The 16344-nt window shown below is 51.7% G+C and overlaps 4 protein-coding genes across 4 annotated transcripts; 3 read left to right on the plus strand and 1 right to left on the minus strand.

The window, feature by feature from the left end:
• Positions 1 to 965: 965 nt before the first annotated feature.
• On the plus strand, positions 966 to 2063 carry UCRPA7_4624 (hypothetical protein; the record flags this gene model as incomplete). The annotated part of the gene is made up of 1 exon (XM_007917175.1): positions 966 to 2063. One exon carries the CDS (start codon positions 966 to 968, stop codon positions 2061 to 2063), a length of 1098 nt encoding a protein of 365 aa, XP_007915366.1.
• Positions 2064 to 3855: 1792 nt separating this feature from the next.
• On the minus strand, positions 3856 to 4784 carry UCRPA7_4625 (putative nadh-ubiquinone oxidoreductase-like protein; the record flags this gene model as incomplete). Its single annotated transcript, XM_007917176.1, has 2 exons — positions 3856 to 4364; positions 4421 to 4784. The coding sequence occupies 2 exons, from the start codon at positions 4782 to 4784 to the stop codon at positions 3856 to 3858; spliced, it is 873 nt and encodes a 290-aa protein (XP_007915367.1).
• Positions 4785 to 5578: 794 nt separating this feature from the next.
• UCRPA7_4626 (putative general negative regulator of transcription subunit 4 protein) lies at positions 5579 to 6635 on the plus strand (the record flags this gene model as incomplete). The annotated part of the gene is made up of 5 exons (XM_007917177.1): positions 5579 to 5622; positions 5705 to 5771; positions 5830 to 5942; positions 5997 to 6544; positions 6607 to 6635. 5 exons carry the CDS (start codon positions 5579 to 5581, stop codon positions 6633 to 6635), a joined length of 801 nt encoding a protein of 266 aa, XP_007915368.1.
• A 2372-nt stretch (positions 6636 to 9007) lies between these two features.
• On the plus strand, positions 9008 to 11110 carry UCRPA7_4627 (putative general negative regulator of transcription subunit 4 protein; the record flags this gene model as incomplete). The annotated part of the gene is made up of 1 exon (XM_007917178.1): positions 9008 to 11110. One exon carries the CDS (start codon positions 9008 to 9010, stop codon positions 11108 to 11110), a length of 2103 nt encoding a protein of 700 aa, XP_007915369.1.
• Between the last annotated feature and the right edge of the window lie 5234 nt (positions 11111 to 16344).

Genomic DNA, 16344 nt, shown 5'->3' on the forward strand with positions numbered 1-16344 from the left:
ATCCTGAACCGTGGACGAGTTTTCTAACAAGAAGGTAGATGCGATCAAGTCAATTGTATCTTTGAGTCCGCAAGAGTAAAGCAATGGTCGGGATTTGTTAACTGGAGTAGATAAAGGAATTCTTATCCTGGTTGCATTTTTCCACTCAGTTCAAGGGAAAAAATATGTACGGAAGCGCAGCATGGATCTGGAGATTTAAGCAGGTTAATTAGATCAGAATCCCAAATTTGCATTTTAGAAAGCTGATTTGTTATTCTAATAGAGATAAGGTCAACCCAATAGCATGACTTGCAGTCCAAGACTGCGATTGCCTTTGCTCTGTACTCCTTGCTATGTACTCCTTCCGTGCAGTACCTTGCCGTTAGACATTCTCATATCGTGCTAGTCCCATGGACTCCACATTGCGCTTTGGAATATAAATTTCCCAGCATTATTTGCCATTGATGATGCACTTTTGGTTTGACGCCGGATGTATCGACTGTAATGCTCCCCGAAATTTACCCTCCAAAAGCCGGAAGCTCCCGCGCGCCCCCCCCCCCCCCCCCCCNNCCCCCCGGCTTAACAGGTGCTAAACCGGCGCTAATGAGGGCGGGCACAGGCTGGCACCGGATGCTCTATGAACATGGTTTAGTCAAGTCGGCTCCTGGAGCTGAGAGTGGCTTAATAACGTAACTATCAACTCTTCGTAAGGATGATATTCTTAGACTGATATTTCTCGTATAAGGTATCCTGCTGCAGAGACTCTGTGTTTGCTTTCCCTTGCTTTTCAGCGCTGGGTGGATCTTTGTCATCTGGAGGCCAGTCGATCTCGAGGCCTTCTCTGTGACATTTTCTTTCTTACTCCTTCAGCATCTCTCTTTGTTTCTGTAGGTTGCACTTCTACACGATCCTGTTCTCGGCCTCCCAGTCAGTTGGATTTCACGCGCACAGTCTGCATCTGAACAACCACAAAAGTGAACTGCATCATGGCAACTGAAGCTCAGGCAGCTGTAGCCCCATCAGCCTATTCCTTCTCTATGCTGGATTTGGGTGTGTATGACGAGGACTTGACTTACACATTCATGTGTCAGAACAAGCGCTTCATTTTGTCTATGTCGGTCAAGGATTTAGAGGGCGAGGGCGGTCTTGTTGGCCAGTTCTACGATTTTAAAGACAACCTCGACGATCCCGACGTACTGAGCGACTTCGAGACGTGGGTCGTCGATGCTATCAACGACAACATCAACGCCCTCGTCCCAACCCCGTCGCAGTACTGGAAACCAACATCGCTTCAGGACTATTACGGCGCGGAGACGTTTGTTTTTGAGATGGCAAACGTCGGCGGCTCTCTCATGGGGTTGCCACGACCATACGATCCAGCTGTCTATGGTAACCCGAGCTCACGATTTGTGATCAGCGACGTCACTCCTGAGCCTTCAGAGGACAGAAATAGCCTATACCATGAGAGAAGCAAACAGAACATCATTCTACGAACAGATCTCCCCCTATTGCCACTCTTTGAAGCATCGCAGATCGTGAGGGACGCTGGTCCTGATTCGATTGAGGAAGAGATGTGTGAAGCGCCTAGGACTGTGCGGAGGTTAGGAACCGACCAGAAGTACTTCTTTAAGGCCGCGTCTGAGCTCCACGGCTTTCGACGGGAGCTGAATGTGCTGACTAAAATTCGAAACATCGCCAACAAGGACCCTAGCGTACGAACAACGAAGATCGTCGGCTTGGTAAAGTATGATGGCGAAGATGTCATCTTGGGAATATTGATGGAGCTGATCGACGGGCCAACACTCCACGAGGAAATGTATGGGGATGCCTCGATAATCGACAAGCAGAAGTGGATAAGCCAGGTTGAGGACACGGTTCAAAGGCTACACGCACACGGCATAGTCTGGGGCGACGTGAAGCCTGACAATGTCATCATCAATCCAGATGGGAATGCTGTTGTTGTTGATTTCGGCGGCGGATATACCACCCAGTACATCGAACCAGAATGGCAGGAGACCAAACGGGGAGACATGCAAGGCTTGAAGAAAATGAGGGCTAGGGTCCTGTCGGTGGATAACCAATAGAAATTCATAGTAAGACCTCATTAAAGTATATGTAGAATTAAGCCTCCCTGGAGCTATGAAATATATTCAAGTCTCGCCACTTATTTATTTTCCATTTAGCCTGCGTTATGCGAGCTATCAGGCAATCGCCCAAGACAATTCTGACTTGTCAGTGAGGGTGACGATGATATAGAGGCTTGCAGCGCGAAAGATTTCTTACTAGACGCTTGCTTATAGTGACCTGCACCAACGTCACTGATCCACAGTCTTGAGTATCGTGTTACACTTCTCTCGCAATGTCTATGCCTTCATTTTACCGTGAGCTGTGTGGCATGGGCGCTTGCTTGCATCTGCCCCTCAAGTGCCGTCGATGTTATGGTGATCCTATTTCCTAGGCCGGCCACCAACATAAGCTGTCACAGAAGTCTACCCGATCATTGCCTCTAGTCAGACACGCACAATACATACACTGTGGCCCCAATGATCGTGCGCCTGCTACATGACATAGTGCTTGATTCTATTTTTGGTATTATGATAACTTAAACCAGAGTGGCAGATTGAGGCTCCCAAATAGCGCCACAGTCAACACACCAAGCGCACCCACTACACACCCACTACATAGGTTCAAGCAGCAGCAGCACCGGCCCACTCATAAAGAAGTAAATGGGTAAGGGTAAGATTCGGGTAGCATTTTACTCTGTAATCTTCGTGGACAACATAGGCATTGTAATTCTGCCCAGTGAACGCCATCTCGCGACGTATATTGGGTTGCCATAGCTCAATAGGTCATAGAGCGACTAATAGAGTGCTAAATCTTTTGCGTAAACTTGACGCGAATGTGAGACAAGAGTCTTTTTCTCTTGACCGAACGTGTTCTTGAGTCAGTAATCTTGGGGCTGGCGGTCCATGGGTTGACTCTGGCAAGCGCCCGGATCGCATCGTGAAAATCGATGTCATCTTCGTAGCTTAGCAATGGATCTCTTAGGGATGTGTATTGCTGTTCAAGAGTTGTGATGTGCTTCAATGCCGGGGAATCGCAAGTGAAATTGCTTGTAGCGTTGCCGATGGCATACATGGTTAAGGCTGAGCACAGCTGTCGATGATGTCAATCTAAACAGTGGTTTCTGACAAATATTTGCGTAGTGTTCGTGAGTTCTAGAGATCGAGATTCTCGGAAACTGCAGGCCGCGGTGTGAAGTCAATACCAGACTGTAGGTAATGGTCAATGTTGGTTTGATGTTGAGAGAGAGGGGAAGACACAACATCTGGGGAACGCATGACGGCGACTCTTATACTTAAGCATTTTGACCTATCTCCTATAGCCCCGGTCAGAACGATTGAAGAGTCATATCGGAGCAAGTATTTGAAGCACTTGAGTCACTTGACTACCGTGCCCGTTGAACCATAATTTCAGATCCATGGCATTGATGGTGAACTCTATCTATATTTGTTGTAGGAAGTCGACCACCATAACTAAGTTTGGGTTTCCACATAACCCGACACTTTCAGATTTTTTTTTGTATCTCGGGATTCTCTAAACGATTAAACGTCTCCCAGCTTTTAACGCGAATCACACGCTATTCAGGGTGCAATGCTGTCTGATCCCCGGGTTTAAGTTCCGGGTTAGCAATATTCAATTGTCAACTTGTGTTTTATATCTTGGCCAAGCAACATGCGGCTTCACACGTGGTTAGACACAAGCTTCACGCGCTGGAACCGGTTAATCATGGAACAGTGCATCTTCTTAGATTGAGCACGCGTTTGAATAGTTGACACATGATATATACATCTCTACAAGATACCGTGGCAATTTCTATTTCTTTGGTTCTTCCTTCTTCTCCTCTGGCTTGGGTGTCGGCAGCTTGAAGGTATCTGGCTTTCTGTCGAGACCGGGTCCAACCTGTTCCCATGCGCTTGATCCTCCCTCGAAGTTTCTGAAAGCCTGCGTCAGTTCCAATGGCTCAGTGACAATGCGCTTCTTCTCCTCGTCGTATCGAATCTCCGTGTATCCCGTCAAGGGGAAATCTTTTCGTAGCGGATGGCCCTCAAAGCCGTAATCGGTCATGATACGGCGAAGATCGGGGTGGCCGACAAAGAACACACCAAACAGATCGTAGGCCTCCCGCTCGTACCAATTCGCGCCATCAAAGAGGCCAGTAATGCTTGGAACAGGAGATGCCTCGTCGGCGTAGGTCTTGACTCTAATTCTAGAGTTGTGTCGGACACTCAGCAGGTTATACACGACCTCAAATCGCTGGTCTCGGGTGGGGAAATCGACAGCTGTAATATCGCTGACTTGGGTGAACTCGGCCGCGGTGTTGTCTAATAAGGTGAGCATTAAAGACTGGTTGAAAGAGCTGTTTAGGCGAAGAACTCACACTTCAAGAAGGTGAATACTGGGATGACGCCAGATGGGCAGATATAGATTGTCAATTCGTCCTTCCAGACGGAGAACTGCTGGATGTACTTCGGTAGGCAGCCCATGAGCCACGAGCCGTAACGATGCATATCGTCGGCCTTGGCCTGGTATTTGTCTGCCGGATTGATCAGGGGAGCTTTCAGGGTGCCTTGCTCCGGCCGAGGTGCCTTTCGCATGTTCTGAGCCTCCTTGGGAAGGGCTACGTTCTGCCGGGTTGTGACGGAAAAGCATCGCGCAGCAGCTTCGTTCCGAGTCTGCATGGAGGGCTTGGCTGGCCTCAGAGCCGTAGCCAAAGCTCGGCTCCTGCACAATTTGGTCGCCATTGCTGGTATGGTAAGGCTGGAAGGCCAATTGATGCCGGAACTCCCAGGCTTTGTAGCTGCAACTCGATGTTCAAACTGCGTTCTTCGGGTGGACAATGCCGGGGATCCAATGATTAAAGTCGCAAATAGCTGCTAGCTCATTGGGTGCCCGAACGGGTCATCAGTATAGTCACGTGATTCAGCTTTCTCTCAAGTCCGGGCCAGTCGTCCGTAGGGCCACCAGACAACTTCGGATGTCGATTTGACATGAAGAGGTCGCATATGAGATTCACGCCTGACAGAAACCATAATCTGTCTGTTGCAAAGCTCGTAGACGCCGGCGAGCAGCTGCATCGTGATGCGAGTCACCAACCGCCAGCAGACACGTGCAAGTCCTACCGACCACTGGGGCCACCTTTCCATAAGGAGGCTAGCGTGCTGTAGCAGCATCTCTCGAGAAGGCTCTGCTCTGCTTTCTCGAACCTCCTGTTCTTTCCTTTACCACCATCCCATCGTCACCATCACTAGCACGTTCCCCAACGATTCTTTTCCACTTGTCCACCGCCCACGGGTTTGGATCATCACCTCTGTGCTTTGTATTTATTTCAGGGCGTTCTGAGGTCTTCCTCTCGGCTTTTTCTTTTCTTTTCCTTGGACGACCTGCTGCGTTTCCCGGCGGACCCTAATATTACCTCGTTCGGGCACCATCTCGATTGCCACCTTAGCAATCATCATCTATCCCTCAACTCAGACAAACCCGACTTGAACCATCTGGCCACCCCTTCCCAGAGCGACTACTTCCATCAGCCTCAGTTATGGCTCCACAAGATACCTTTTTTGAAGAAGAGGACGACACCTGGTATGTCGACCCATCCACACTATCCTGACCTTCGCGTCACATCTAAGGCGAGTTTACGCGTCGAGATGCTAACAAGTCTCAGCCCGCTATGCATAGAAGAGTTCGACCTTTCAGATCGGAACTTCCGACCGTGTCCATGCGGATACCAGGTATGAAAGCAATGGCTACGATCCTCGATTACTTCCAGCTAACTCTCTTCTCTCTTAGGTGTGCCAGTTCTGCTTCAACAACATCAGGAATAACATGAATGGTCTGTGTCCTGCTTGCCGAAGACCATACGATGAGAAGACAATACAATGGAAGATGGTTACTGCCGAAGAGTAAGCTTTTCCACCTCATTGCATGGGGTTGGGTAAGAGACTAACGAGGGATAGGGTTGCTGAATACAAGGCCAACGTACAAAAAAATCGAAAAAAGCGAGCCGAGGTACAAGGGCAAAAAGAGACTCAGAAGCGAGACACCGAGAAGGAGAGTCGCAAGAACCTCGTCGGCATTCGAGTAGTGCAGAAGAATCTGGTATACGTCACTGGCCTTACGCCTACGGTTCGGGAAGATGAGCTCTTGAAGACCCTACGACAGCCGCAGTTCTTCGGGCAATACGGTAACATCCAGAAGATCTCTATCAGCAACCGTAAAACGTCCGACGGCCAACATCAATCTCTCGGCATCTATGTGACGTTCGAGAAGAAGGAGGATGCGGCACGCTGTATTCAAGCTGTTAACGGTTCACAAAATGGCGATAGGGTTCTCAAAGCTCAGCTCGGCACGACGAAGTACTGTTCTGCTTGGTTGCGGCACGAACAGTGCACGAATCGGCAGTGCATGTTCCTTCATGAGCTGGGCGACGAGGAAGATAGCTACACCAGACAAGATCTTTCCTCTCTCAACAGCATCAACAGTCAGCGTCCAACATCGAACCCCGGTCCGTCTCGCTCGGCTTCGCGACAACAAGGATCCGTGCAGCCTAATCCGATCGCTTCTCAGCCTATGGTCCGTTCTTCCAGCAAGGATGATTCTGAGAACGGCGATGCATCTGCGCTTCCTTCGTCAGCCAACTGGGCTCGCAGCACACAGCAGCGAAGTCGACGAGGCAGTCATGCCACTAGTGGCACGGCAGCCAGTCCAGCTGTTTCAATGTCTTTGCCTGTCACCACAGAAGCCAACGAGGAGGCGATTGAATCTGCACCAGCCGAGGAAGTCGCGGCACCAGTCCAGCCTGAAACGAAGACAACACCGGAACCAACTACCGCTGTTGCGCCTGTCGAGTCGGCAAAGCCAACGCGCGATCCCAGGGATATTCTCCTATCTCAACTGCTCAAGTCGATGGCTTCTTGTACCATTTCCTTTTCGGCGATTACCTCTGAATCGCTCGACGATTGCCCGCCACTATTTGATGTTCGAGGTGGTGAGAAGCGAAGGGCAATGCGAGAGGAGGAGGAGGCACGACTGAGTGGCGAGCACGAGGAGCAAATCGATGCATTGGCACCATCAGAAGGCGAACCAGAGAGCAGTGGAAGTTTGGCACTGGGAGGAGAGCCGGAAGATCGCGAACAGGGTCGTGATAGTCACGGCTTTGACCAACGCCGGCCGAGCGCTCAGCCACCTATCCAGCGAACAAATGCAGATGCTCTCTTCGGCCCTGCCATTGGGACAACCTACCCCCAAGCTGCGCAGAACCTTGGTTCTGGATCCGGGCGCACGATGACTCCTCAACAGCAAGGCTTCATCCGACCTCAGGGTGGATTTGTTGAAAACATGCCCCCAGGGATTAGCTCGGCTCAGTCGTCTTTGTTTCAGGGACAAGGACACAGCCGCCAGGCTTCTCGATTCAGTTTTGCGAACGAGAACTCTTCGACCTCCTCTACATCTGTCAAGCTATCAGCGAATCCCCGTATTATGGCACAACAGTCTTCTATGATGCCTTCTGCATTTCATTCTCAGCCTGGTGGCCAATACTATGGCACGTCCATGCCAGGGCCTCCCCCAGGTTTGAAGTCAACCGGCACACCTCCAAACATGTTTGGCCAGGGCCAATTTGGTGGCTCAGGTTTCGGCGCGACACCGAAGGATTCCAACGAACTTCTTCAGAGCCTCATCCGCGGCCGAGGCGGAGTGGGCAGCCAGGCTCATGATGCAGGAAAGCGTGAGTACCAATTTTCTACTTTTTCTAATCAGTACCCACCCTCCACCTCCTCCACCCCAGCTCCTTCTGCCGGCCTCCTGGCATCGCTCTACGGTTCTCAGCCCGGAGCATTCCAAGATTTCGGATCCAAGCAGAAGAAGAAGGGGAAGAAGCACAGGCAAGCTAACACTTCCTCCTCTGGGGGGAGTGGCCTAGTAGATCTTGCGGACCCGAGTATCCTGCAGGCTAGAATGCAGCATCAACAGCAGAGCAATGCCGGGGTCGGCCAGGGACTGTTTGGTGGTCAGTCTTCAGGTGGGTACAACCCCAGCATGATGTACAATGCCGCGGGATATAGAGGCTGGTAGGCCTCCTACACATTCACATAGCGCTTCCATTGGTTTGCGTTGCTGGCTTGATTTTTCCCACTATGTATTATGAAGGCGTTATGATGGCTTGTGATTAGCAAAGAGTTGCTTCATAGGGGGTTAGGATTTCTTTTGCGCATTGTCTTAGCGAGCATGATCACACATCCCGGCGGGATGGGCCGGTGTTGCATTGGGCGTCTATTATTTTCTCTGGAAAATGAGGGAGAGTCTCTGAGACACCCCTTGGTACCACACATTCTTGGCACTTCAACATTTGCATGCTTTGGGCATACGGTCACGTCAGGCAAGCCATCTCGTCTTCCGCAAGGTTATCTTTGTACGTTAACTTACACGCCCAGATTCCGGACACATCGGACTGGGTGGGATTGCTGGACAAATATAGCAACCTTCACCTTTCACCATCCTGTGCCATCCGTATAATAGCTTCCTACGGGAAGACGAGATGGGAGCGTGACGTGACCTATAGCCCACTCTGTATATAATGGCCCCTTCGGCTTCTTGTCTTTGCGCGCATTCTGTACTCTTCCTCAGCGTCCCTCTCTTCCCAGACACTTTACACCGAACGTTCTATTGGCCGTGGTAAGCAGTATTGCTAACAAGCGTAGTAGATGACGATTTGCTATCTCTCCATGAAGCCACTACGATCGTAGACGCACTTGTTTCTGATGAGCCAACCGACTTTCGATCGCTCACTCCCGCAAGCGATATCAGTAGATTTGGCATGCCAATTACACCGGCGATTCCACCAGGCCTCGGTCTTCCTCAACGCCAACCAACGCCGAGCACACCTCAACAACCAATTGCGGTCCCAAGCTCTAGCCGACAGGTACCGCCTAATGTTCCTGCCCCTGTAATACCATTAAAGCCTGCGTCCATGACAACGCCAGAGAAACCTAAACAAAAGGTTGCAACATTTCCTGGCTCGGATGCAAAGAAGAACATCAAAGCCCTCGCTCAAGAGAGTGGTCTTTCGAAAGACATTGCGACGCAAGCTAAATCAATCAAAGGCAAGAAGGTCTTACAGGACGAAGACTTTCCAGCCCTGAACACTGCCAAGACGGACTCCATCAAACCGACTCCCTCGCAGGTTTCGACGCCAGCGGTAGCATCCAAAGCATCAACCAGCAAGACACCTACTGTAAACAAGAAGTCTGCCCCTGAGCCAATTGCGCCGGTGCCTGCACCTTTGGAAATAGTAACACCGCGGAAGGAAAGAACGGAGAAGCGTCCAGTCCCGGGCGTACTCAATATTGCTGCCGCCACCAAGACTGCCGAACACAAGGAACCCAGTTCGCCGTCCGTATCTCAGAAGACTGATGATCACGTCTTCCCGGCCCTGCCCACCCCGACTACTGCTTCGGTATCGTCTCCCATCGCACGCGCTGCACCAAAGACTTTGAGGGTAGTGCCAACGCCGAAGACAGAGATTCCACCAGTTCTCGCCGTGGCAGGGGGTTCAACACAATCTGTTCGGTCGTCTATTGCGACGATTCATAGGCCTGAGACTCCAGTGAGCGAGATCATCTCTGATAGCGTCTCTATAGCCTCGGCTTCAATTTCCGCATCACGAACGAGTTCTCCTCCTCCATCTAAAGTAGGGTCTGCCGCCGTCCGGAACACGACAAAGAGTCAACAAAGGAAACAGAGAAAAGAGGCTCTAAAGAAAGAAACTGCAGCAATTGCGGTACAGCCAAAGCCCGAACCAGAGGTGGAGATTGCACCAATACTGGGCCGCAAAAAGAAGCAGAAAAAGGAGAAAACGAGCAGCTCGACTGCAACTCCGATTGAGAGCCGCCCAGCCACTCCAGTAACGCAACAACCGCCTCCGCCAGTAAAGGAGGAGACTTCTACCTATCGCCAGGCTGTCAATGAGTCCATGTCACTTGAGGAGTCAGCACCGCCCAAGAATAAAGCTGGCAAAGCTGCTACGGACACAAAGAGTAACGTCAAAGAAGTGTCGAAGGCAGGAACTAGTCCCTCGGTGGAGGAACCAAAGACCAGCAGCTCTGACAAATTGACGCCAACACCTCTATCTATTCTACAGACGCTCATCAAAGATGGCCAGCTCCCCGATCCGGAGAAAATGGGGCTGTTGAAGCCTATCGCAGGTTCTTCCCATCGTCATGACCAGTATAATCCTATCCCGCCCAAGGATGGCGTGACGGAAATTAAGTGCTTCGTGACTTCAGAGGAGGAAGCTTCTCTCAATGCTGGCAAGCCTGTCCGTAAGCTAGTCGACGGCGCTCGAGTCATGCTTAGTCCGTATGGGAATTGCGTGCGTAATCTCACGCCCGAAGAGGAGGAACGTTATATGGAGCTGCAGGAACTCATAGCTGCCGCTGCTACAGACCCTGCAACCTTTGTGCACTCACGCCATGAAGCCGGTCAGGGTTTCAGTGTTATCAAGGGCCGTGCCGTACCCAACGGCCCGCCGAGCTACTTCCCGCAGAGCAAGGCGCTTCCAACGGACCCAGTCACTAAAATGACACGCGATGCGGCACTGAACTACATAAACCAATCTGTGCTGCCGCGTCTGAACCTCGGCACCGCGAACCTGGCCTACCCGAACGGCGGCAACGCCAAGGGCGCAGCTTCACTAACTACATCCGCCTTGAACTCCATTGCCCCGATCATCATGAGTTTCGCTGCGAACGGCGTTGCTGGTGCGACTGCTGTCGCCGCAGAGATTGCCGGGCATGTTCCAGGAAGCGCTAAGCTGGCCATCCCAGATGACTTCGACTTCTCTGCCATGTCGGGCGCGAACTCCCTGGCCACGGGTGATCCAGGCAAGGTGCTACCGGCTCAGGGGGCCGGTGGCAACGGTGGGCCGCTGGCCAACATCCCCGCCATGAGCCTCGAGGACATCGAGCAGGCGCTGGCGCTGGCGCGCAAGGAGACGGAGAAGCTCGAGAAGAGCCTCAACCAGGTCATCAAGAAGAACCGGCGGCTGCTGCTCGCCACGGGCGGTGGGCATTGACTAGCTCGATTCGTGGGACGCACTCTTGAAGCAAGCTTTACTGCGCTGTGGATCATTGCATTTGTTGTGGAAAGGGTCGTCGGTGTCGCTCTGCGAGCGGGACTGGTGGCCCTGCGGCTGGTATGCCGCGTGCTGGATTGGATGGGCGCGGAGTATTGAAATTACGTCGGCTGGCTTCAAGGTCGTGTGGTCCATATATGTGTGTTGATATCTGTACCAACAGCTCTACGAGTAATTGTATAATCTGGCGCAGGGCACATGGTCTGCCCGATAAGATGCCATGTTGAAGAGAGACATTGAACAGCTAGCCTCACTTGCAAGGACTGGCTCCTCATGTCAATATCAATTCATGAATAGAAGAATAATGTCTATGATAATACTGTCACATAATTACTATTTTTCTACTTGCCTCCTTGATACAGACGATAGAAGACTAAGTCTGACAAGGGACGAGAAGAAAGCTTCGCGAACTCATTCCAGTCTTTTGCCCGTTGCCAGACACTTTTGATAGCAGCACAAAGTGCTTACGCAAGCCCCTGTCCGCCGCGATACTGCGCCCAGGCAATGACTTCACTGATAAGGGAAAGGGGGAGGAGAGTGGCCAGTGGCGGGATTCTTCTGCAGGGGACATCGCGAGCGGCCATGCGGGCATTCCCAGCTATCTGGGAAAACCTCCGAGGCGGCACGGCAGCCGGCATGAATCATCCCACGGGGTTGGCTCGTTTTGCTGGATGGCCACAAGGCCAATACAGTAGGTGCGGTTGCGTGCGGTGGGACATTAGTCATATCTGAGCGCTGGAGGCTATATCTGCTACTGTCGAAGGGGCAAGCCGGGGCGCTGATCTTGGGAGCATGGCGGTCGGTGCTGTTGAGACGCAGAGAAGTAGAGTTGATTCCAATTAGTCCTTCATGATTGCGCACCTAGGTAGTTGCTGAATTTGCGTCTTGGATGCTGGCGTATTGCCTGGATCGCAAGTCAAGAGGGCAAACAAGCAGTTATATATCAAGTAATTTCAACAGTCGTCGAAAGGACTTGCCCTCGCGAGAATGTTTGGCTTGACAGATTGGCAGATGTCTGGCAAACCAATTTCCATGTTTGTATTCCCGTAAAGTACAGTAGTAACAAAAAGGAGGACAGGGGCTTGAATGTTTCCCTGCAGCAGCAGGGGGGCCAAGCCGTGCAGTGTAGTGCGGTGCAAGTGCGGTGCAGGCCTGCGAAACCACGCCGCCTCGTTGCATCGCGGGGTCGAATTAAGGGGGCGATTGGATTGGATTGGGCTGCTGTCTCTCTTTCACCTGGGCGCGCCTCCTCACCTTTAAGGGGTAGGAGCGGGGCATGAGGAAGAGTCTGGATCAGATCTACGGCTGTTCGTCCGGATTTGGCGGGTTGCCCACGAGGCTTTGGGTCATCACGAGAAGGGGGGAGATTTGCTTGTTTGCTTGCTCTCATGACCGGCCTTTGTCACGGAATGGCCATGCCCTGCCGGGCTCCCTGCCTTCGCTTACCTATCATTTCGAGATGTCGATATTGATTACCCGGCTGAGCAAGCTACCTAGGGTAGGTGGCACAGCGTCAGGACAAGGGCATGTTGTTCCTTGCACGTGTGCGAGGTGGACATGTGGGCGGAAAGGCGGTGGAACAGGAGGCTTGATAGGAGGCTGGAGAAAAGGAAAGGAAGTACGGGAAGGTTATGACAGGTTCCAAAGCACAGAATCGACCTGTAGAGTCCCCGAACGCCATGCACAAGTAATAAAGATACGCACGAAGAGGCGTTTTGAGAAGCGGCAGGGAGGTAGGCCGGGGATTGGAGGAGACCTCAGAGACGGCAGAGACGGCGGGCCCGTCTTTGTCGAAAGCGAGGGGCACTCTCGGATTCTCGTTGGCGTTCTTAGGGCGAGATCAGCCTGCTACCGATCAAAGAAAAAGGAATGAACAGCGGAATAGAAGGTCGAAGGAAGATTTCCATCCCGACAGGACAGCTGTCAACCCTCGTCAGAGGCGACGGCTTCTTTAGCAACCGAATGCCCCTAGAAAGGACAAAAGAGCCGGCGTAGATCGATCTCAGATAAGGCACTCCATCGGGTGGCGAGGCGGTTTACTGGATTGACTGGATATGATCGTCTCCTAAGCTGGGTCCTCCTTTTCCCCTCTTGTGCATAGCTTCTGACGAGCTGGGGCGTGGCTTTTCAGGAGAAGAGGGACGAGAAGGGGAGCTGAAGGCAAAGGAGGAAGGTGAGAGGGCCGAGAGGGCCGGTCAGTCGGCAAGGGATGCTCGGGATGGGCGATCTTTTGATAGATGCCTGCAGCCTGTCAGGTCAAGCAGCGGGGATGGTGCTGCATGTCTTTGCTTGTTACAACGGCGTGGAGGGAGGCGAGATGATGCGAGCTGGGCGGTCCCGGGCGATGCTGGGCCAGTCAGGTGTGGGGGATGCTCGCTGTCTGAAATGCATGGCGGATGGTGTGCATGATGTGTGTGTGTTGTTGTTGTCGTCGTCGTAGTAGTAGTTTGATTCTAGATGGCTGGCTGGATGGCTCGGATGCGAAGCTGTGCAGTACCAGTACGTACGTGCATGAGAGGCTCGAGAGAGGATAGAGCTAGAACGAGGAAAGGTAGTTTGGCTGGCTCGCTGGCTACTGCAAGAATGACGGCCTAACGTACTGCAGAGTAGCAAACATGCAGGTGCAGGCAAGTCTCATCCATCTCACCTCACCTCATCTGCCATGCACCTGCAGTCTCGCTCCCATTTGTCTGGGACAGCCGCTGGATTCTTTACCGTCCACCGTCCACCGTCCACCGTCCACCGTCCCGTCTGTTGTTTCGGCACCTGTCGCACTGCGCACGTGGGAAAGCAAGGATTAGTCTCGGTACCTAGGTAGCTTACTTACAGTAGAGAGGCGAGAAATGCTCCACCACCAACAAAAAAAAAAACCAATATTCTCATCATTTCCATTCTCGACAATGAATCGGGAATGATATGATACCACATGATCTAACACTACTTGACTATTTCGACTATAGCAATCTTGAGATCTGCTTACAAAAAGAAACGCCAAAAGTAAACAGCCCTATCTAAGCAAAAAGCAACTCGGATGCGGGGAATTGAACCCCGGGCTCATGAGAACCTCTCTTTCCAGCGAGAGAATGAGAGTCATGGATGTTACCACTACACCACACCCGATGGGTGATCAGGGCGAAAATCTGCTCCCTGATTGAAGAGCGGTGAGGCTTAACCTGGCTCTTGACAGCACTTCACTTCCACAAATATTCCCACCCAGGAATTTCGGGAACATTGGACCATTGGACCATTGGACCCAGGGTCTCGGGTACACCATCGACAAGATTCGCTAGCGCTACGAGATTCTCTGTCTAAGGCGGACGCCGTCTTCTGCTAACAGCCACCGGCTCTTCGGAGCGCCCTTTTCTCGAAAAAGCCACCGATGCCAACTTCGCCAGGCCATCCCGGCGAGCAAGACGCGGGAATGACGAATGGGGCATTCCTGACTGACAGATTGTGGGTTTCCAGGTTCCTCTTGACCGAGGTTCGTCTTCTTTGCCTGTTGGCAACTGCTGATATAGCATGCTTGTATAGTATGGTATGGCTGGTATGGCTATCTATTTTCTTACTATGTACATGCTCACATGCTGCTTGACTTCGATTGACTGACTGACTGACTAATTGACGCCCGCCCGCCTATTCGGTACAATCCGGTAAGGGTTATGAGTGCCGGTGCTAATCAGGAGCCCTACCGTAGCACCGTAGCACCGTGGCACCGTGGCACTGCACTCCTTCTTGCCTTTCGCTCGCTTAGAGATCCTTGCGATAGATACTCGTAGAATGTGATGTGACGACAACCACAGGCGACTAGAAGAGAAGTCAAAGCACACATGCTGGCCTAGATGTTGGAAAGAAATACTGTAGATAGGTAGCCCTAGTAGCTTATCACTGCCGGTACATGCAATTGCCGCGATTGCCTAACACCAGCAAATGCAACGACGGCATGCATACCCAGCCCCATGTCATACCTACCTACCTACCTACTTACTTCTATCATATCATTCTCCTGACGCTAGGCGATGGGGCTTGGAGTGTTGTCAAACACGCGCCTCAGAAGGCATGGATGGCCACATGTCATGCGAGTCGTGTTAGCTGCTTCAAGCGATGCTATACTTGCCTCACTATACTCCTTACTCCATTCTTGAACAAAGAATCTAATTAAAAATTATATAAAATTATATAAAAAAATCAGAGAAATGACAGGATACGTGTGCAACTCTTCTCGTACCCAAAAAAGGGGTCTGGAAGAATGCCATAGGTACCTTAGGTACTTGCTAGGTCAGCTCGTCAGGTCGGACTGTTTCCTACAGGCCCACGGCGGTTGCCCATGGCCATGCCCCGCTAATGCGAGTCGCCTGTCTTGTCGGTGTCTGAGAACCAGAAACCTGAATCGGGGACCCAATTAAGCAGCAATCAGATCCCTGCTCCCGCATGCTGGAAAAGCGTGGAAGCCATCCCATTCCCACGCAGCATGCCGCCACGCCACGCCACTGGACTGCGGTGGCAGCGAGTCTAGGTAGGAGGTAGTCTAGCAGGGAAAACACGCTGTGATTCACTAACTTATGGAGAGTGCTAGGTCCGCAGTAGGTAGTGGGCTGCACCACACCTGCAGAAAGCACACATTTCCACGTGCTACGGGTGCCACACCACCTAACGTTACCATTAAAACACACCACAGACCGCTCGCTCCTTCCTTCCAATTGCCATGTCTTTTCCTCTAGTCAAGCAATCTGCAGTACTGCATACCCATGCATAGGAGGTGCCTCTCTGAGTATCGTAAGTACCTACCTAGCTTAGGTAGCTTATTACCAGAGTCGCCCCTTCCCGCAGTGAAGAATAATCATTTTTATCTTTGTTCCTTCCTTATTACCCTATGATATTCTACCTACTGCATAGTATACCGGGGCCTGGGCTTGTGACTAGCTTCCCCTTAACCAACTTTGTTTCCAAGCCTGCTAAGCCCAAACAGGCCTGTAATTCAGGTAATTCCCCTTTCATCGACCACCTCCAGGGCACCACCTCCAATGTCCCGGGGCAATCCAATCCCAAGGCCAGGATCCATTCATCCAGGTCCAGCACCACGAGCACAGGCCGCTTTCTTTCATTCTACTCTTCTCTACTCTACTCTACGCTACGCTACTTTATCTCCTCCTTACTCAGTTCTCTCGCTCTTCACC

This window comes from Phaeoacremonium minimum (assembly GCF_000392275.1).
Source record: "Phaeoacremonium minimum UCRPA7 unplaced genomic scaffold PA7_03_scaffold_359, whole genome shotgun sequence".
Lineage (NCBI taxonomy): Eukaryota > Fungi > Ascomycota > Sordariomycetes > Togniniales > Togniniaceae > Phaeoacremonium > Phaeoacremonium minimum.